Source organism: Dendropsophus ebraccatus, chromosome 15 (genome assembly GCF_027789765.1).
Source record: "Dendropsophus ebraccatus isolate aDenEbr1 chromosome 15, aDenEbr1.pat, whole genome shotgun sequence".
NCBI lineage: Eukaryota > Metazoa > Chordata > Amphibia > Anura > Hylidae > Dendropsophus > Dendropsophus ebraccatus.
Genome location: NC_091468.1, coordinates 70,889,154 through 70,912,153, shown reverse-complemented (window position 1 = coordinate 70,912,153; position 23,000 = coordinate 70,889,154). Strand labels below are relative to the sequence as shown.

The following is a 23,000-nucleotide window of genomic DNA, read 5'->3' as shown; positions in this document are numbered from 1 at the left end:
GGGGGGGCAGAGCAGTGAGCGGGGGGCAGAGCAGTGAGCGGGGGGCAGAGCAGTGAGGGGGGGGCAGAGCAGTGAGGGGGGGGCAGAGCAGTGAGCGGGGGGCAGAGCAGTGAGGGGGGGGCAGGAGCAGTGAGGGGGGGGCAGAGCAGTGAGCGGGGGGCAGAGCAGTGAGCGGGGGGCAGAGCAGTGAGCGGGGGGGCAGAGCAGTGAGCGGGGGGGCAGAGCAGTGAGCGGGGGGGCAGAGCAGTGAGTCATTTCTGCAGGTTGCTATTCCCCCACTGACTGACAGAACATGTGCAAATGACAGACTGTAATAATAACTAATAATATGGTTTGGTACCTGCGTTAGCAAATATTAGTCTAGTACTTGCCAATAGTTATATAGAGATGGGCTAATTATCCAAAATCTGGCTGCAGTACCCCTTCCATCCAGCAGGGGCTACCTAAAGACCATGAAAGATAAAAGCTTAGAGTTGTTTGCGCTCTGCATAATATAGTGTTCCGGCTTTTTGTGTTTGTACATTGAATTTACTTCTCGTATTTCCTACATATTGAATGCAAAGTAAAGTCCATCAGTCTCCGGCCGTAACACCTACAGGGCCGCAGCCTTTTCATAGTTACCCCCCACATTACTCTGGTCCCAGGGGCTTAGTAGACAGAGCGATCACATTGTTACATTGTTACTCGATGCCTTCAGCCAAATATAATACATGTAATTTTTCATAAAATGTAAAAAAAAAAAAAAATCTACACAATATATATATATATATATATATATATATATATATATATGTGGATGATCCAATAAGAGGGGTTTTTGCTCGCTGTCTGGGTGGATTGGCTTGTTTCATCAGTGTGGGAACCTCTAACTTCAGGGGTGGGGAACCTTCAGCCCTCCAGCTGCTGCAAAACTACAACTCCCATCATGTCTGGACATGTAAAATAAGATATGGCTTTGGCTGTCCAGGCATGATGGGAGTTGTAGTTTTTCAGCAGCTGGAGGGCCGAAGGTTCCCCACCCCTGGGACATTTACTAAGCAGTGTAATGTGTGTGACTCCTAATGAGGAGCGGTGGATATTTCTTTTAATATCTTGCGACTGATTCATTAAAATGTCGCCCCGCCATAGTGACTGCATGTAAGTAAAAAAAGTCGCAAAAAGTAAAAAAAAAAATAAAAAATTGTATTTACACGTCCACCTGGTAGTGACTAGACGTAGGCCGCCACCAGTTTGTGCAACTATTGAAAAAGTCACAATTGATAAATTGGGAACAAATCCCTGATTATGGGAACTTTTGGGTGATTACTAAAAACAGGCAGATTAAAAAAAAGAAAATATTCACCCCTAGAATCCTTTTTAGGGTATTGGACATGCGGGAACCTTAGATGAGAAATAGACTCCTCGTCATGATCTTTCTGGATGGATGAAGTTTATGGAGGTCAGGACTGCCAGCACTTACTGTTCTTAGGGGATCCAGAGGTCAGGGTGGGCGGCGCAGGCTGAGGTCAGGGTGGGCAGCGCAGGCTGAGGTCAGGGTGGGCGACGCAGGCTGAGGTCAGAGTGGGCGACGCAGGCTGAGGTCAGGGTGGGCAGCGCAGGCTGAGGTCAGGGTGGGCGACGCAGGCTGAGGTCAGGGTGGGCAGCGCAGGCTGAGGTCAGGGTGGGCGACGCAGGCTGAGGTCAGGGTGGGCAGCGCAGGCTAAGGTCAGGGTGGGCAGCGCAGGCTGAGGTCAGGGTGGGCGACGCAGGCTGAGGTCAGGGTGGGCGACGCAGGCTGAGGTCAGGGTGGGCGACGCAGGCTGAGGTCAGGGTGGGCGACGCAGGCTGAGGTCAGGGTGGGCGGCGCAGGCTGAGGTCAGGGTGGGCGGCGCAGGCTGAGGTCAGGGTGGGCGGCGCAGGCTGAGGTCAGGGTGGGCAGCACAGAGTGGGCAGCGCAGGCTGAGGTCAGGGTGGGCAGCGCAGGCTGAGGTCAGGGTGGGCAGCACAGAGTGGGCAGCGCAGGCTGTGGTCAGGTTGGGCAGCGCAGGCTGAGGTCAGGGTGGGCAGCGCAGGCTGAGGTCAGGTTGGGCAGCACAGGGTGGGCGGTGCAGGCTGAGGTCAGGGTGGGCGGTGCAGGCTGAGGTCAGGGTGGGCGGTGCAGGCTGAGGTCAGGGTGGGCAGCGCAAGGTGGGCAGCGCAGGCTGAGGTCAGGGTGGGCAGCGCAGGGTAGGCAGCACAGGGTGGGCAGCGCAGGGTGAGGTCAGGGTGGGCAGCGCAGGCTGAGGTCAGGGTGGGCAGCGCAGGCTGAGGTCAGGGTGGGCAGCGCAGGCTGAGGTCAGTATGTTATCTGATATAATGGTTACAAGCAATGAAGCAGACACTGATAGTTACGCTAATCGGAGATTATATTGGAGCATAGACATCCAGTTCCATCTGAATATAGGACAATTGCTGTGATACCCTTTAAAGGGGTTCTTCACCAAAATATGTTTAATTTTAAATCAACTGGTGCCAGAGATTTGTAATTTACCTCTATTAAAAAAAAATCTCCAGTCTTTCCATACTTATCAGCTGCTGTATGTCCTGCAGGAAGTGGTGTATTCTCTCCAGTGTGACACAGTGCTCTCTGCTGCCACCTCTGTCCATGTCAGGAACTGTCCAGAGCAGGAGAGGTTTTCTATGGGGATTTGCTGCTGCTCTGGACAGTTCCTGACATGGACAGAGGTGGCAGCAGAGAGCACTGGCTATTTTTTCCCCTTCAGTTGCTTGCAGTGATATATAGAATTATTTCCAGGAAACGTACTTGTAATACTATTTGCCATTTTTATCTCTATTCCTCAGAATTTATTTTTTCAGTTATTTACATTTTTATTACTTTAGCAGGAAAACAAACCGGATATAAAGTCCTGATCTGATACTGACGTCTGATGCTATAAACGGAATCGGATGTAACACTATATAATTTACAAACAGTTATATAAATCTTATGTACAAGCTATAGCACCTTATCCAGATAGAGCCCCAGTATGTAGACAATGTTCATTCGTATCGAAAAGAGGAAATTACCGGCATAAAATACCTGAAACTCTCATTATGATTCATAGTCATGGGACTGAAAGTCAGCAAACAAGCAATCACAGTATAAAAGACACAAATGAAGTCACTCGGCTGTAGCAGAAACCACAAAAAGGCGACTAGATGACATCAGGTCAGACAGATGGGCCGCACCATTACTATATAGGAAACCTGCAGCCTGGACGGTGTACATCGGGGAATGTTACAGGATTATATATATATACCTGGGTCCTAGGATGAGGGGGTCAGCTGCTCCTCCAGGACTGTACCTCAGATATTAAGGCGGACATCATTCCATCGCTATGGTTCTGTAATTACTAGAGATGAGGGATGGGGAGTGCCATGGTCCGTGATTGGCCGGGCGCGCTGTCACTCTCACTGTTTTTTTTAACATTGTTTACATTTATTATATTGACTGCCATCTTGGACTTTTGCAAAAAGTGGGGTTTAGTACCAAGCCAAAGTTTTTGCAAAGTTTGCAATGTATCTCAGTTTGGAAAGTTGAGTTCCCTCCTGTCTAGTAAGGACTTCTATAGTCTGCCCATTGACAGCTACAACCTGATGGGATGGCACTGTGAGGAGCTGTGGGTCAGCTTTGTTCTAGGGCTTCGGATGCAATTACACGGCCCTATCATATACCGTAAGCGAACGCCGATCTGCTAGATCGGCGCTTGTTTACTGAGCAATTACGCAGGCCGACTATTGGGCAGCAAGGGCTGCATGGACATTGTGAGCGATGTCCGTGCACCCCTTGCTTTTAGCTTAAAATAATAAAGTAATAAAGTCTGAATGGGAGGTGGGAGACTTAAAAAAAAAAAGGTTTTCCTTCCCACTGCTCCCTGGTACTGCCCTCGGCACCGGACCATGGGTGCCTAGTGGTAGATATGGCCCTGGCTGTATCCATGCTCTCCTGGCATCCCTAGGGCGCCATCCAACTTGTCCAACTGACGGGAGTTAAATGACAAACATTCAGGTTAAGAGAACCAGTCCAGAGCAGCAAAGGTTTTCTATGGGGATTTTCTGCTGCTCTGGACAGTTCCTGACATGGACAGAGGTGGCAGCAGAGAGCACTGTGTCAGACTGGAGAGAATACACCACTTCCTGCAGGACATACAGCAGCTGATAAGTACTGGAAGACTGGAGATTTTTTAATAGAAGTAAATTACAAATCTCTGGCACCAGTTAATTTGAAAGATTTTTTTTTGTGTGTGAACTGTCCCTTTAATGCTTTGGCTGATGTGTGTGTATAGGCAGGAAGGAAGTACATGGTTATTGCTATTGCGCTATGACCCATTATACAGGAGTGAGGAGCGGTATTATACAGGTGTGACATTGTTGCGTTGTACTGTAACATAACACGTCCATGGACTGTATTCCAGCGAATGGTTTTACACGTTCTCCACCTGAGGGCAGAAGGTGACTCTTGTTCTCTTATGAGGGACGTTGGGTGTGTGGCCGTAATCTGCATTTTTCCTTTCTTTCTTGCTCGCTAGCAGTGATTTATCATTAGTCACGTCCTCATCTGAACCCTCTACCTGTGTAACGTTCTGTGGTCACCGCTGTTCCTTCCCAGCACCTCCAGCTATAAAGCTGCCCCATCAATCTGGGCTGACTCACTGTGTAACAGAGGATCCGGCGTCTACAGGGTTATTAGGGAAATAAAAAAAACTATTGGGGCATCATCAGGATGAATTCCCACAGTGTTTTTTTTCCATTTATAATTTTTATTTTTTATAAAATAACGTCCATCATTTGACTTTTTGGCCGCCAGTCAGTGTAATGCCGGCCGCTGGTCCATTATTCCAGGTCAGGTGGACTGATCGCCCTTTGTCTTTAATAAAAAAAAAGTCCATTGAATTTAATAGTAATAACAGTGAAAGGAAGGTGAAAAAAGAAAAACTGTGTGTGATCAACTAAAAAATAACGTCCGGTGTTTGTAAAAGACGTCCGAAAATAATTGACATGATCATTATATGACGTCCGTGCAAACAACATCAGTGACTTAATACACTGTGTGCAAATGACGTCCATTATTCCATAGACTTCAATGCATTTAATTAAAATCAACTAAAACACTTTTTTTTTAATACAGTGGGACCTCGGTTCTAGAACTTAATTGGTTCCTGCAGGCAGTCTGAGAACCGAGCAGTGTCCTCCCATAGGAAATAATGTAAATGTGATGAATTGGTTCCAGCAGCTGCCAATAATTACCTACAGTACAGTCCCCATATATTACACTGATAAGTGCTCCGTATAATCACTACAGTACAGAACAGCACTATATACTGTACAGGACATTACAGAGCAGCACTATATACTGTACAGGACATTACAGAGCAGCGCTATATACTGTACAGGACATTACAGAGCAGCACTATATACTGTACAGAACAGAGCAGCACTATATACTGTACAGGACATTACAGAGCAGCACTATATACTGTACAGGACATTACAGAGCAGCACTATATACTGTACAGGACATTACAGAACAGCACTATATACTGTACAGGACATTACAGAGCAGCGCTATATACTGTACAGGACATTACAGAGCAGCACTATATACTGTACAGGACATTAAACATAAGAAATGTTCATCAGAACCAGCAATTACAGTACAGTAGTCACCAACTCCTCACCCATCCTTTACTGTATAGCGTCCCCCCCATCCAAGCAGTGTAATGTATGGGAGATGGTGGTGCACTGCCTGTCCTACTACTGCACTGTATATACACTCCGGCAATCACAGTACAGGATGGGAGATGGTGGTGCACTGACTGTACTACTACTGTGCTGTATACGCACTCCAGGAGTCTTATACAGTACAGGATGGGAGATGGTGGTGCACTGCCTGTACTACTACTGTACTGTATATGCACTCCAGCAATCTTATACAGTACAGGATGGGAGATGGTGGTGCACTGCCTGTACTACTACTGTACTGTATATGCACTCCAGCAATCGTATACAGTACAAGATGGGAGATGGTGGTGCACTGCCTGTACTACTACTATACTGTATATGCACTCCAGCAGTCTTATACAGTACAGGATGGGAGATGGTGGTGCACTGCCTGTACTACTACTATACTGTATATGCACTCCAGCAGTCTTATACAGTACAGGATGGGAGATGGTGGTGCACTGCCTGTACTACTACTGTACTATATATGCACTCCAGCAGTCTTATACAGCACTGTACTGTATGTGAAGCCCGACCACTGCTTAACTCGCCAGGTACATTCCACCATCCATGCTTGCAAAAACGTTTGAAAATCGAGCAAAGTTCAAATTCCAAACACTACTTCTGGGTAAATTTTCGTTCGAATACCAAGCAGTTCGAGTTCCAAAGCGTTTGAAAACCGAGGTATTACTGTACTTACTCACTGTGTCCGGCTACATTCACACATCCCTGAATTTTTCTGGACCATTTATTATGTCCACTTTTTTTCAAGCCACGCCCCATTTCCACAATTTTACAGTCCGTATCTGTCTGTGTTTTTGACAGATCGGTCATAATGAGGGCGCTAGCTAGAATTACAGATCCGTATTTTTACAGAAGGATTGTCCGTAATGTCGGCAGAACATGTGGATCCCATAGACTTCTATTGGTGTGTCGGATCATAAAACTGTGCCTAATGTAAATCAATGGACGCTAAACTTGTCTGTAAGTGGTGATGTTGGCTGGAGGGGCTGACAGCAGAGGATGATGCATTGTCTTGGGAGAGAGGGCGGAGCTTGGGAGAGAGGGCGGAGCTCAGGAGAGAGGGCGGAGCTTAGGAACAGAAGACAATACCACACTCTACTACTTTCATTTTTAACTTCCTGTTCCTGGGTAAATCAAGCAAAACCTGCTGAAGGCTGGACTACGAGTGACAGCGCTATACCAGCTCTATGTCTTATGGTGATAGTTTTGTTAAAAAAAAAAAAATCCCTTTAGGTTATAAATGTGTAAATATCTATTAAAGGGCTGCGTGGGGTATACATCAGCAACCAGGCAAAAACATATTGTGGGGGACCATTAAAAAAAATGTTTTCTTTCAGATGAACTGGTCCCAACAAGTGCCAGAGATTTGTAAATATATAAATCTCCAGTCTTCCAGTACTTATCAGCTGCTGTATGTCCTGCAGGAAGTGGTGTATTCTCTCCAGTCTGACACAGTGCTCTCTGCTGCCACCTCTGTCCATGTCAGGAACTGTCCAGAGTAGCAGCAAATCCCCATAGAAAACCTCTCCTGCTCTAGGCACTGTGAAGAATACACCACTTCCTGCAGGGCATGCAGCAGCTGATAAGTACTGGAAGACTGCAGATTTTCTTTAATAGTATAAATTACTAATCTCTGGCACCTGTTGATTTTAAAATAAAAAAAAATTGAGATGAACAATCCCTTTAACTTTAATGGACTGCAGATAGTCTAATAGTATCAGGGTACATGGTGGTATATGTCAGCCGTATACCCCACCCATACAGCACATTATTTGTGTGACTCTGCCATTTCCCCCCTTCTTTTGGTTCCTTTACTAACAATAAACAATTGTGTTTTTTTCAGTATCTTGGCGATCGGTTCTGATAAACTCAGCGACCTGACCTTCTTTATAAAAGCCGTGAATTTCCGTGAGCGGGTCCTGCAGCGCGGGCTGGCGGCCAGACTGTACCACAAGGTAACACCGACAGTTCTATATTGCAGAAAATCAGGCGGGATTCATAGTCACATGTCTGGGCTGATCCTGTTAAACTGTCTGCAGACTCCATGGCGAATCCCTCCTGTAATGTCTTTGAATGGGAGGAATCGCGCGGCAGAATCTCCGGGCTGAACCACTGTGTTACAACCATTAAAAGAATCCATTGATTGGTGGTCCTGTACAGTTGTTTTTCCCTTAATGCGCGCACACACACACACACACACACACACACACACACACACACACACACACACACACACACATACATACATACATACATACACACACACACACACACACACACACACACACACACACACATACATACATACATACATACATACATACATACATACATACATACACACACACACACACACACACACACACACACATACATACATATATACACACACATACATACATATATACACATACATACATACATACATACATACACACACACATATACACACACACACACACACAGGCCTTGTCCCCTGAGGGTTATTTTTTTTTAATCAACTCTCCATATCAGCTGCAGAATGGAGGACATTGTAGAGCAGTACTGAGCAGTCTAATCTGTAAATCGTTAATCGGGATATGAGATATAATGTTCACAAATCTCTTGTATATTTTCTGTATATCGCTGACTCTCTCCAGGCATCTCCTTCCTCTCTATTATGGGCAGCATGTGATTGACCATTCAGTGAATGATAATGAGTGAACGATGAAGCTTAGAAAAGAGAGGGCCAGGAAAGGACAAGGAGAGAAGCGCCCAGCTGCATGATTCTCCCCCCTGTTATTCTTGTAATCTGTGGAGGTCTCATCACCCCAAACGATCAAAATGATGTCATCATAACTGTATCCTAGCATCTGTGATACTGGCTACTAAATGTAGTGAGGCACCTACAGGCCCCATTGCTTATCACACAAGCATTAACAGAGTAGTAAGAAAAGATGTGGCAGCACTCTCCTTAAGGGTCTGTTCACACGTACAGACTCATTGCGTATTTATCGCTGCAAGTTTCTCACACATAAATCCACAGTGATACTGATTGCTATAAAGTCAATGTCTGTGTATTCTCACTGCGTGTTTGGTGCGATTTTTACATTCGAGTTTTGATTTTCACAGGAGAGTTTAACACCACAAAAACCGCAGCTACTTTCGTGCGAGTTTTGTGCGATAAATAAGCAGCGATACGGTATGCGTGAAGGCGTCCTAAAGGTCTGTCCACACGTACATACTCGCAGCATAAATCTGGCTGTGAGTCTGTCAGGTCCTGGCAGTTCACTGTCACTACAGAGGTAATGTATACAGAGCGGGAGCCGGGCGGCAGCAGAAGGGGTTAAGGGGCCGGCAGAATTACATACACGCAGCGGTCGTTCACACAGCAGCGAGTATGTAGTGACAGGGAACTGCCAGACTCGCAGTGAGATTTACGCTGCAAGTCTGTATGTGTGAACTGACCCTAAAGAGAATATCGGTGAGTGCCGCCTCTTTTCCTCCTACTCTTCAACTGCTTGTGTGATAATCTGTGGATTCTTTCTCAGAATGTTTTGCTGAGCACCATTGGGTCTGTTATATAGCGACTGGCATCATTTATATCCTGATACAGAATACCTGTATTGTAGTAATGCCAGCTCCTTACCGAGTACCTTGAGTGATATACATGCACCATTGCAGTCTCCTTACCAAGTACCTTGAGTGATATACATGCACCATTGCAGTCTCCTTACCGAGTACCTTGAGTGATATACATGCACCATTGCAGTCTCCTTACCGAGTACCTTGAGTGATATACATGCACCATTGCAGTCTACTAAGATGACACTAAGCTTACAGGATCTCTCCACTGCCTTACACCAGTAGCAGAAATCAATTATTTAGAATTTATTCCTGGTGCAGGTGCATCTTATGCTTCAAAAATACAGTATATTAAAGCGGTAGTCCGGCAAAAATATTTTTCTTTCAAAACAACTGGTTTAAAAAGTTATATAGATTTGTAATTTGTATCTACTTAAAAATCTCCAGTCTTCCAGTACTTATCAGCTGCTGTATGTCCTGCAGGAAGTGGTGTATTCTCTCCAGTCTGACACAGTGCTCTCTGCTGCCACCTCTGTCCATGTCAGGAACTGTCCAGAGCAGGAAAGGTTTTCTATGGGGATTTGCTGCTGCTCTGGACAGTTCCTGACATGGACAGAGGTGGCAGCAGAGAGCACTGTGTCAGACTGGGGAGAATACACCACTTCCTGCAGGACATACAGCAGCTAAGAAGTACTGGAAGACTGAAGGTTTTTTAATAGAAGAAAATTACAAATCTGTATAACTTTTTAAAACCAGTTAATTTAAAAGAAAAAGATTTTCACCGGAGTACCCCTTTTTAATATAGATTTTTTTCCCATATTTTTTTACAAAATGATTGGCTTCCATACACATTAGTAGACGGTGTGATAGAAAGATCCGCTGCTTCGGCCATGAGGCTGAATGTGGCCGATCACTTTTCTTCTTGGAAGGTGCCAAGTTAATTTCCTAACACCATTGATAATGAGTTTGTTAGATGAATCGGTATGAATGAGTATTGTGTAAGATGACAGACGCCCCAGATCTGCAGGAATTGTATTCATCAGAAATGTAAAATCTAAGATGACTCAAAAACTTGTAAAAAATACGGTGCAGGTTTATGTGAGGTCTTCCTGACAGATGTAGTACTGTTACGGTAATGTTACATCATAGGCCCCATAATACTCCTCAGTTATAACAGGATTTAATTCTAATATAGGGGTCTCATCTATTCATAGAAAGAAAGGGGCAGTAACATGGCGGGTATATGTAACTACAATATGTATGTAGCCGGTATGTTATGGCTGTGTGTTATGGCTGTATGTTATGGCTGTGTGTTATGGCTGTGTGTTATGGCTGTATGTTATGGCTGTGTGTTATGGCTGTATGTTATGGCTGTATGTGGCCGGTATGTTATGGCTGTATGTGGCCGGTATGTTATGGCTGTATGTAGCCGGTATGTTATGGCTGTATGTAGCCTGTATGTTATGGCTGTATGTTATGGCTGTATGTGGCCGGTATGTTATGGCTGTATGTGGCCGGTATGTTATGGCTGTATGTTATGGCTGTATGTGGCCGGTATGTTATGGCTGTATGTTATGGCTGAATGTAGCCGGTATGTTATGGCTGTGTGTTATGGCTGTATGTAGCCGGTATGTTATGGCTTTATGTTATGGCTGTATGTTATGGCTGTATGTAGCCTGTATGTTATGGCTGTATGTAGCCTGTGTGTTATGGCTGTATGTGGCCGGTATGTTATGGCTGTATGTTGCCGGTATGTTATGGCTGTATGTTATGGCTGTATGTTGCCGGTATGTTATGGCTGTATGTTATGGCTGTATGTAGCCTGTGTGTTATGGCTGTATGTGGCCGGTATGTTATGGCTGTATGTAGCCTGTATGTTATGGCTGTATGTTATGGCTGTATGTTATGGCTGTATGTGGCCGGTATGTTATGGCTGTATGTGGCCGGTATGTTATGGCTGTATGTGGCCGGTATGTTATGGCTGTATGTGGCCGGTATGTTATGGCTGTATGTTATGGCTGTATGTGGCCGGTATGTTATGGCTGTATGTGGCCGGTATGTTATGGCTGTATGTGGCCTGTATGTTATGGCTGTATGTGGCCGGTATGTTATGGCTGTATGTTATGGCTGTATGTGGCCGGTATGTTATGGCTGTATGTGGCCGGTATGTTATGGCTGTATGTGGCCGGTATGTTATGGCTGTATGTAGCCGGTATGTTATGGCTGTATGTGGCCGGTATGTTATGGCTGTATGTGGCCGGTATGTTATGGCTGTATGTGGCCGGTATGTTATGGCTGTATGTAGCCTGTATGTTATGGCTGTATGTTATGGCTGTATGTGGCCGGTATGTTATGGCTGTATGTTATGGCTGTATGTTATGGCTGTATGTGGCCGGTATGTTATGGCTGTATGTGGCCGGTATGTTATGGCTGTATGTTATGGCTGTATGTGGCCGGTATGTTATGGCTGTATGTGGCCGGTATGTTATGGCTGTATGTTATGGCTGTATGTGGCCGGTATGTTATGGCTGTATGTTATGGCTGTATGTTATGGCTGTATGTGGCCGGTATGTAGCCGGTATGTTATGGCTGTATGTGGCCGGTATGTGGCCGGTATGTAGCCGGTATGTTATGGCTGTATGTTATGGCTGTATGTAGACTGATTCGGCATAACCTTATAAATAGGAAGCTATGAGCATTTTAAATGACTCCTAACCTGCTGCTATGTCCCTATTGCACAGGAGACGCTGAGGATGATGGTATGTCTCTTATAGCGCGTCTCTTACCTTCCACGGTCCGGTGAGCCCATTAGGAGCACTGTCCGCCCCCATAGTACCGGCCCAAACTTTTCTAATGATAATGAGTGGAGCAGGCTGGCCAGGCCAGATCGGTGCTATGGGGACGGGCAGTGCTCCTAATAATCTCACAGGACCGTGAAGCACATAACTAACTGCACGTGAACGGCACCGAGGAGGAAGGCTAGAGACATCCTATAAGAGACATACTGTACCTTCCTCCTTGGCGTCTCTTGTGCTATAGGGATATATCAGCAGGTTAGATCCGTCTAACCTGCTGATAGTTCCCCTTTAAGGCTGAGCCAAAACTAAGGTTAGATTCAAAAGGAACATGAAATATAAAGAAATGATACTTCTGCTTCCTGCTGGATGCTCCTCTGGCTTAGGCTCAAAAACTGCAGTGGTCATTTCCCAAAAAAGTGATGCATGTGGCAGCGGCATAAAGGGGTTTTCTCTCTCTTTCCTAACAAAGGTTAGCTATCAGGGAAGGTCAGGACCGAAAAAAAAAAGTCCTCATGTCTGTGCTCCCCCTCCAGGCCGAGCCACAGTGGTTGCATATAGGGATGAACACATTTACAGAAGATCGAAGCGAAGCACTTTGGGATGTTGGGATCGACCGGCATAAAAAAAAAAAAAAAAACATTACAGATGGGGTGTCCCACTATTAAGTCCAGGTTAGGTGGTAAATGAGGTACTATTCTATAGTTTGACCACTAGGTGTCAGTGTTATTTATGTTTTTTTCGGTTTCATGCACAGCTGAAGTTTGTAATGGGTTACGGTTATTGTTGTGCCATGTGTTCTGTGGCGGCCAATAGGAGGTGCTCTCTCTTCCTCTACCTATCCCTGCTCTTCACACACACACAGTTCCTGTAGGAGGAGTTAGTTAGCTCTGTGCGGGAGGAAGTGTTTAGTTCAGTCTAGTCTAGACACCCAAGTGTTCAGATGCAGATGCTAGATGCAACTAGTTCTTCTACTACTATTTTTACTATATCTACTATGCAGTGCTAAGCACCTTAAGGGAGAAGAGTCTAGGAACATCCTAACCCACGCTGAGAACAAGTCTAAAAAGTGCAGGACAGTATCCTGAAACACAAAAGGAACTAGCCTGGATAGGACAAAGGTGCCAAGGAAGGTCTACGTATCCTATCTAGCAGTGCAAGTAACTGTGACACCCCCAGAAACATGGCTTCATCCAGATAACCACAACTGGGGCTTGTATCTATCTATTAGGACCAGGGTGGATTTGTTTTAAATCAAACTGATTTAAATCACGATTTAAATCACGATTTAAATCACTAGTCAGGAAGGCTTGATTTAAATCAGTGATTTAAATCAAAGTTTCTACCTAAACTAGTTCTTGCTACTTTAACATGCAAGTAGATGAAGATTTTTAGAATCACTTTTTATATTACTTTTTTCTCCCCAGTTTAATGGGTTAATCATTCATATTTGGACACCACTGTTCTGTTGTACTTAGGAAGGAGAAAAATAATCCTGAACTTAATAACAATTTAAATGGATTTATTCAACTGAAACAATAACAACATTACAGCATACGTTATTTGCTTAAACAAACATCCATGTTAACTAATTTGGCTAAACAAAAAAAAAAAAATAGTCCAAACAATCAGAAACATATTGTCTAACTTCTTGGACTTGGTACTGAAGGGGATGATTCTGTATTCATAGGTTTGTAGAACAATAGGATTAAGGTCTTTTTCTCAACTCTGTTCATGTTGTAACATTTGAGAACATATACAGCCTTTATTCTACTGAGTTAAACAACTCCGCTTTATCTCATGATGGAAGAACCTTTGGATGGTAAAATATTTTCCTCAAAAAGCAGTTTATTGAAAAAAATCCGATTTAAATCAAAAAAATCCGATTTAAATCAAAAAAATCCAATTTTTTTGATTTTTTTAAAAAAAATCATTGATTTTTATCCACCCTGATTAGGACTGGTCACTTGACACTGTAGCACACAAGGTGGTCAGACACAGTCTATACACAAGTAAACTTCTCACTACAGTATTTCTTCAAAGTTCTGGCAGAGTACATTGCTACATTGGGTTGGGACTCCCTCTACAAACTCTTCTCCTCTACTCTACTCAACTCTGCAAGTTTTACAACTACCTCTCTGCTACTCAACTCCTCCAGCACCTCCTCAAGCACAAACAAGTTCAAGCACTGAAGTCTATGTGAAGATTTATCTATTTTACTGAAGTGTGTTGTACTACTGAATGACTGCACAGTAAAGCTGTTCTATTCTTCTGTCACTGGGACTCAGTCATCCTTTCCTCCGCACCAGCGCCTATACACACTAGCTGCACACCTTCGGTTATTTTTCCCCTTTCTGTGGGTGGCGGTACTGATAGTCCGGGTGGGTCAGTTGCCCAAGGGACCCATCACAGCCTAGCAGGTCACCGACCATTTGGGTATTGAGGCCAGCCACAACACAAAGCAGGTACTAACATCTCGCCTGTGTGCTGGCGTCACCACACTAACACCTTTGGCTGAGCAGTCACAACCACCAATAATAATATCACCCGGTGGATCATCATTCATCTCACCTAACAGGCCACCACACAAACAGTTAAAAACATGAACAAATTTTCTTCACTTATTGGAGCTGTGGATTTCCAGATTTTGCACTTTGGGGGGTTATGCCTATGGGATTAGCTGCTATGGCGTCCTGTTGCCGCTTCCCTGCTCTAGACAGAGATGTATGTAATAAACTATATTTTATATCTGATGTATATAATGGAAATAAGTGTGCCCTTTACTGCTTCTAGTAATCATCTTTGTGCGATACAGTTTGCTTGGGGGGAATTTCTTGTGCATCCTTTATTACAATTTGAAGTCTGTGTATATGGTTTCCCAAGATAACCCGCTACTATTGTATATCCAGGTAATGACACAGAAAGAAGAGCCGTTCTCTGCTTGGAATTCCTGCTTGCACCATGTTGTCACTCTGGCTTTGGCGCATATCCACAGAGGTGAGTAACTCTGCGTGCGGGATGCTGTTATGTATACAATGTTATAATGACGACATGTGAGGTTATAAGAGGCCGCAGCGTTGTTATCATTCTGTTATTAGTATTGGTGTCATTGCTTTCATGGTTTACAGTGGTTATTGTAAGATCCGTCCTCTCCATAGCTTTCAGCTATTCAGTATGTCACAATAAGTACAGCCTATTCTTATACTATAACAGGTTCTGCAATTTCCTATTGGTGTTATTATTTCCTCACGGGTTTCGCTCTCTCTGCTGCCATTCACTTCATTGTTTAAGGGTGCGTTCACATGTACAGGATTCGCAGCAGATTTGATGCAGTGTTCAGTCATTTAGTTACATTGATATCTGTAGCATCAAATCCACTGCGGATCCTGTACGTATGAACGTATCCTAAAGGGGTATTCCACTCAGACATAACTTTTAATATGTTGCTGCCCATGGTGAGACTAACAATTCCTTCTATACTTGTTATTATCTATTCAGTCTCCTTCCCCCAGTTTTCAGCTGCTGCTTTCTGCTGAAGGCACAAAAATCTGTGTGAGAGCTTTTCTCTCTCTCTCTCTCCCTCCTCCCCCCTCCCTGATGTAAGCAAGACCCTTGCAGGCTGTATCTGCAACACTGTATCTTCCTTGTAATGCTGGGAGGGTTATTCTAAGGTCAGGTCGCTGATGAGCTCACTGTGATTATCCCTCCCAGCGTTACAAAGAAGCCACAATCAGTAGATTAGGAGTACACAATCCGATCTGCAAAAATATTCTCAAGAAAAATATTGGTTTAACCAGGCCTATAGAAACACGTCCACTTTCTTCCAGAAACAGCTCCCCTCCCCTCTGTAACAAGGCCCGGCTGGTGCTCAGGAATAGACCGGCGCCGTGTGTGGGAACCGGGCCGTGGTTCAAAAAAAAGGTGCATCCCTGCACCTGTCTATTCATGGAAAAAAAATAAACGATGTACCAGTGACACAGATGTGAACAGAGTCTTATCGCTTGTGGTAGTGAATGCTTTGAGAATTGTTTTTCAGATTTTTGCCTTTTTTCCTGCACCAAAATGGCGCAGGCACCGTCATAAATATGGAGCCCCCCCCCCCCCCCCACACACACACATACATTGACTTTAAAGGGGCCCAATGAGCACATTTGGCTTCCAGGACAGCTGCACAGACCTCACAGCCGACTCTCTTATGGTGTCGGGGGTTCTGTGCTCCGTGGGCTTTATGTCGGGTAAAATACTTTTTAATCCACATGCGAGACAGGGGGAGAGCTGTGACTAGTCATCCGGCTGTGAGGTCTGTGCAGCTGCTCGCAGAGCCCAATGTGCGGACTGGTTCCCTTTAAGGACAGTGTCAGATGGTTTCACATAGTACAACTAATCCCAGCACCTTATTGTGGTTATAAACCCCTTCACCTTTACCCTTTGATTTGGGCTATGCTGCCTGTGACACTGTATAGCACGGAGGCTGACCATCATCTGCAGGAGGAGGAGGAGGCTGACCATCATCTGCAGGAGGAGGAGGAGGCTGACCATCATCTGCAGGAGGAGGAGGAGGCTGACCATCATCTGCAGGAGGAGGAGGAGGCTGACCATCATCTGCAGGAGGAGGAGGAGGCTGACCATCATCTGCAGGAGGAGGAGGAGGCTGACCATCATCTGCAGGAGGAGGAGGAGGCTGACCATCATCTGCAGGAGGAGGAGGAGGCTGACCATCATCTGCAGGAGGAGGAGGAGGCTGACCATCATCTGCAGGAGGAGGAGGCTGACCATCATCTGCAGGAGGAGGAGGAGGAGGAGGCTGACCATCATCTGCAGGAGGAGGAGGAGGCTGACCATCATCTGCAGGAGGAGGAGGAGGCTGACCATCATCTGCAGGAGGAGGCTGACATGTCCTTCATCTACAGCTCAGAGGCTGACAATCAGGAGGAGCCCGGCAGTGATAGGTGATGGAAATGCCGACCACATGAGGCCCCGCCCTTTGGGCCCTAGCTGCTCATTTGCATATATTTAGAAATCCCTAATGGCTCCTCTGACAGGCAGATCTTATAATCTTTTAACCCTTGCATGGACCGATTAGTTACACTATGTGTCGCCGTCCTACAGATTCCCGGTAACTGTCTCATATGTAATAATAACATCTCTGACGATGGAATTGGCCGATCATCCCTCATTATGGGCTGTTTGTGACCTTATGTGGCTCCGATCTATGAGATGTAATTGCTGTGTTGTAGCAAAGAAGCTTCCGGATTACACCGGCCATACACCTCAGCATACACCTGCCTGGTTACATACAGTAGCACACAGGGTCAGGGATCGGTAGCAGGTTATATGAGGTCAGCGGACTCCTACACAGCGGACTGTGACTCCTCTAAGTGAAATGACATGTAATGTGACTGTGATTGATATCTGAGAGGAAAATGAGATAATATGTGCACAGGGGCGGATATAGCCGACAAGGGGCCCCTGTGCAAAAAAATTATTTGGGCCCCCATAGCCCATTTGTTTCTCCTCCTTTCTGCCTTGAAGGTGCACACATATGTATGTCTGTGTATCCGGTACATGTGTCCTGGTTTCTCAGGAGGGCCCTACAGCACAGATGCCAGGGCCCACTAGAGGACTGTACTGTAGTCTGTGGTGGCCCCAGTGTGGGGCTGGGGTACCTGTGGCCACCAATAGAACTGATCATGGGGGGCCCCCAAATAAAGAACCCATAAGAAGCGACATGCTGACCGGGTCCCATCCTGCACAGGTGTGGGATACATGTACTGTATGTGGCTGCACAGTTTGGATACATGTACTGTATGTGGCTGCATGTGTGGTATACATGTACTGTATGTGGCTGCACAGGTGTGGGATACATGTACTGTATGTAGCTGCACAGGTGTGGGATACATGTACTGTATGTGGCTGCACAGGTGGGAGACATGTACTGTATGTGGCTGCTTAGGGAGAATATGAGAGAAAAAAACAACTATGCTGCAGGGGGGAGGGGCACAGATATTGGCTAAAAAGGCATAAACTTACAATAAAACTTAAAGCTCCAGAGGGGGGGGGGCTCTGTGCTTTCTTTTACACAGTCCACCCTCTATCTTACAGCAGCCTGACAGACACACTGACAATAATCACTCACTGTCAGAGCTGCTGCTGTTGCTCCTATTCACAGTCCTGTCCCTGGCAGCCATAACTCTGCAGGATCCCTCCAGCCCCTGTCACCACAGCTCTCTCTCCTCCTCACACAAGGTATGCCGGACAGTGGAGTACAGAAGGGGGTGTTAGCAGCAGAGTGCAACCAGCCCCAACCAGGCACAGCATCCAGTCACTAAAGGGGCCCCACAGGAGCATGGGGCCCGCACTTCCCGGGTGCTGATGCCGCCTGGGGGGCCCACTACAGACATGTGCCATAATGTCTTCTACTGTAATGCAGAGTCAAAGGAGAGTTGTGGCTCAGTGTTTATGCCGCACATGTTAATTTTTTGAGTCTATGGAACGGACAGGACTTAAAAGAGGAGACCGCCCATCGGAATCCACTTTAAGTCTCCATGTGGATTCCGCAGTATGAATGTACCCTAAACCACAGCCAAACTGAGCACAGAGCTCTGGGGGTGATGGCTATAAATACTCTCAGGTGAACGGCCTAGAATTTACTAAAAGTTGTGTGCTGAGTCTATAAATACAGCTGAGCAGATTCATGCCTGCCACTAGAGGAAGCCCAATCCCCCAGGAAGCCTGCCACTAGAGGGAGCCCAATCCCCCAGGAAGCCTGCCACTAGAGGGAGCCCAATCCCCCAGGAAGCCTGCCACTAGAGGGAGCCCAATCCCCCAGGAAGCCTGCCACTAGAGGGAGCCCAATCCCCCAGGAAGCCTGCCACTAGAGGAAGCCCAATCCCCCAGGAAGCCTGCCACTAGAGGGAGCCCAATCCCCCAGGAAGCCTGCCACTAGAGGAAGCCCAATCCCCCAGGAAGCCTGCCACTAGAGGGAGCCCAATCCCCCAGGAAGCCTGCCACTAGAGGGAGCCCAATCCCCCAGGAAGCCCAATCCCCCAGGAAGCCTGCCACTAGAGGGACCCCAATCCCCCAGGAAGCCTGCCACTAGAGGGAGCCCAATCCTCCAGGAAGCCTGCCACTAGAGGGAGCCCAATCCCACAGAAAGCCTGCCACTAGAGGGAGCCCAATCCCCCAGGAAGCCTGCCACTAGAGGGAGCCCAATCCTCCAGGAAGCCTGCCACTAGAGGGAGCCCAATCCCACAGGAAGCCTGCCACTAGAGGGAGCCCAATCCTCCAGGAAGCCTGCCACTAGAGGGAGCCCAATCCTCCAGGAAGCCTGCCACTAGAGGGAGCCCAATCCTCCAGGAAGCCTGCCACTAGAGGGAGCCCAATCCTCCAGGAAGCCTGCCACTAGAGGGAGCCCAATCCCCCAGGAAGCCTGCCACTAGAGGGAGCCCAATCCTCCAGGAAGCCTGCCACTAGAGGGAGCCCAATCCCACAGGAAGCCTGCCACTAGAGGGAGCCCTATCATCCAGGATGCCTGCCACTAGAGGGAGCCCAATCCCCCAGGAAGCCTGCCACTAGAGGGAGCCCAATCCCCCAGGAAGCCCAATCCCCCAGGAAGCCTGCCACTAGAGGGAGCCCAATCCTCCAGGAAGCCTGCCACTAGAGGGAGCCCAATCCTCCAGGAAGCCTGCCACTAGAGGGAGCCCAATCCTCCAGGAAGCCTGCCACTAGAGGGAGCCCAATCCCACAGGAAGCCTGCCACTAGAGGGAGCCCAATCCTCCAGGAAGCCGGCCACTAGCCGGCCAGTGATAGAATGGCGCAGTGCGTGGGAACTGGACCGCGGCACAAAAAAAATCTGTGGCACCGGCTTACCTGCGCCAGCGCCATTCTGTCTGTGTAAGTATCAGAAAAGCAATGCACTGCTGGTTCTTTTGCTCTAAATTCGTCTAACCTGCTGATAATTCCCCTTTAATATCACTTCACCTCCAACTCTACTTATCATTCACCAGATTATATTCTGCAGCTCCTTCTCCGGCCCCGAGGGTCATATATATATATATATATATATATATATATATATATATATATATATAAAATTGGGTGGCTATCCCTCACATATACAGGGAGCGTCTTACATTCACTTGTCACCAATGTTTTATTTTGGGAGAAAATAAATGTTATTTTTTACCTTCTGTAGTTAGGATTACGGTGTGCCCTGGGCTGTTATAGTGGTATATTCCAGTCCACCCTATTTACCTCCTATTACTTTAGTATTTGATCATTGGTTAAATGCATAAAAAGATGAAAAAATTTAACTACAGGCGTCCTGTCCTGTTGTGTCCTGTCCTATCCTGTTCGGTCCTGTCCTGTTGTGTCCTGTTCGGTCCTGTCCTGTTGTGTCCTGTTCGGTCCTGTCCTATCCTGTTCGGTCCTGTCCTGTTGTGTCCTGTTCGGTCCTGTCCTGTTGTGTCCTGTTCGGTCCTGTCCTGTTCGGTCCTGTTGTGTCCTTTTCGGTCCTGTCCTGTTGTGTCCTGTTCGGTCCTGTCCTGTTCGGTCCTGTTGTGTCCTGTCCTGTCCTGTTCGGTCCTGTCCTGTTGTGTCCTGTCCTGTTGTGTCCTGTTCGGTCCTGTCCTGTTGTGTCCTGTCCTGTTGTGTCCTGTTCGGTCCTGTCCTGTTGTGTCCTGTTCGGTCCTGTCCTGTTGTGTCCTGTCCTGTCCTGTCCTGTTGTGTCCTGTCCTGTTCGGTCCTGTCCTGTTGTGTCCTGTCCTGTCCTGTCCTGTTGTGTCCTGTCCTGTTCGGTCCTGTCCTGTTGTGTCCTGTTCGGTCCTGTCCTGTTCGGTCCTGTCCTGTTGTGTCCTGTCCTGTCCGGTCCTGTTGTGTCCTGTCCGGTCCTGTTGTGTCCTGTCCGGTCCTGTTGTGTCCTGTCCGGTCCTTTCCTGTTGTGTCCTGTCCTGTAAGTTCCATTTTCTCATGTTTGTGATGAACAGTTGCGAAATGTTTTACAACGTATCAAAAGCGGCAAATGTTAAAGCCACAACAAGTAAGATAACAGAAGAATAGAAAGGAGAACTACACGTCATTGGATAGACAGTGAGTCACAGGGGAACACGATGGTGGTCAGATATGGGGGGGGGTGATACACCAGTCACGTGGGGGACAAATGTAAATGATAAGGCTTATAGTTGTTACATAGTATATAGACAGTATATAGCAGTATACAGTAGTATATGGCAGTACAGTAATACCTCGGTTTTCGAACGCTTTGGAACTCTAACTGCTTGGTATTCGAACGAAAATTTACCCAGAAGTAGTGTTTGGAATTTGAACTTTGCTCAGTTTTTGAACGTTTTTCAAACGTTTTTGCGAGCGTGGATGGTGGAATGTACCTGGCGAGTTAAGCAGTGGTGAGGGTTCACATACAGTACAGTGCTGTATAAGATTGCTGGAGTGTATATATAGTACAGTAGTAGTACAGTCAGTGCACCACCATCTCCCATCCTGTACTGTATAAGATTGCTGGAGTGCATATACAGTACAGTAGTAGTACAGTCAGTGCACCACCATCTCCCATCCTGTACTGTATAAGACTGCTGGAGTGCATATACAGTACAGTAGTAGTACAGGCAGTGCACCACCATCTCCCATCCTGTACTGTATAAGACTGCTGGAGTGCATATACAGTGCAGTAGTAGTACAGGCAGTGCACCACCATCTCCCATCCTGTACTGTATAAGATTGCTGGAGTGCATATACAGTACAGTAGTAGTACAGGCAGTGCACCACCATCTCCCATCCTGTACTGTATAAGATTGCTGGAGTGCATATACAGTACAGTAGTAGTACAGGCAGTGCACCACCATCTCCCATCCTGTACTGTATAAGATTGCTGGAGTGCATATACAGTGCAGTAGTAGTACAGTCAGTGCACCACCATCTCCCATCCTGTACTGTACTGTATAAGATTGCTGGAGTGTATATATAGTACAGTAGTAGTACAGTCAGTGCACCACCATCTCCCATCCTGTACTGTATAAGATTGCTGGAGGTCATATACAGTACAGTAGTAGTACAGTCAGTGCACCACCATCTCCCATCCTGTACTGTATAAGATTGCTGGAGTGCATATACAGTACAGTAGTAGTACAGTCAGTGCACCACCATCTCCCATCCTGTACTGTATAAGACTGCTGGAGTGCATATACAGTACAGTAGTAGTACAGGCAGTGCACCACCATCTCCCATCCTGTACTGTATAAGATTGCTGGAGTGCATATACAGTACAGTAGTAGTACAGTCAGTGCACCACCATCTCCCATCCTGTACTGTATAAGATTGCTGGAGTGCATATACAGTACAGTAGTAGTACAGGCAGTGCACCACCATCTCCCATCCTGTACTGTATAAGATTGCTGGAGTGCATATACAGTACAGTAGTAGTACAGTCAGTGCACCGCCATCTCCCATCCTGTACTGTATAAGATTGCTGGAGTGCATATACAGCACAGTAGTAGTACAGTCAGTGCACCGCCATCTCCCATCCTGTACTGTATAAGATTGCTGGAGTGCATATACAGCACAGTAGTAGTACAGTCAGTGCACCACCATTTCCCATCCTGTACTGTATAAGATTGCTGGAGTGCATATACAGTACAGTAGTAGTACAGGCATTGCACCACCATCTCCCATCCTGTACTGTATAAGACTGCTGGAGTGCATATACAGCACAGTAGTAGTACAGGCAGTGCACCACCATCTCCCATCCTGTACTGTATAAGACTGCTGGAGTGCATATACAGTGCAGTAGTAGTACAGTCAGTGCACCGCCATCTCCCATCCTGTACTGTATAAGATTGCTGGAGTGCATATACAGTGCAGTAGTA

General features: G+C 46.4%; 1 protein-coding gene across 1 annotated transcript in view; it reads left to right on the top strand.

Moving 5' to 3' along the window:
* Positions 1-23,000, top strand: part of ACOXL (acyl-CoA oxidase like) — a 149,835-nt gene that overhangs the window by 92,230 nt on the left and 34,605 nt on the right. Inside the window, exons 15-16 of the mRNA XM_069955182.1 lie at positions 7,607-7,718; positions 15,032-15,119. Coding sequence (XP_069811283.1) covers positions 7,607-7,718; positions 15,032-15,119 — 200 coding nt within the window. The remainder of the gene's footprint in view (positions 1-7,606; positions 7,719-15,031; positions 15,120-23,000) is intronic.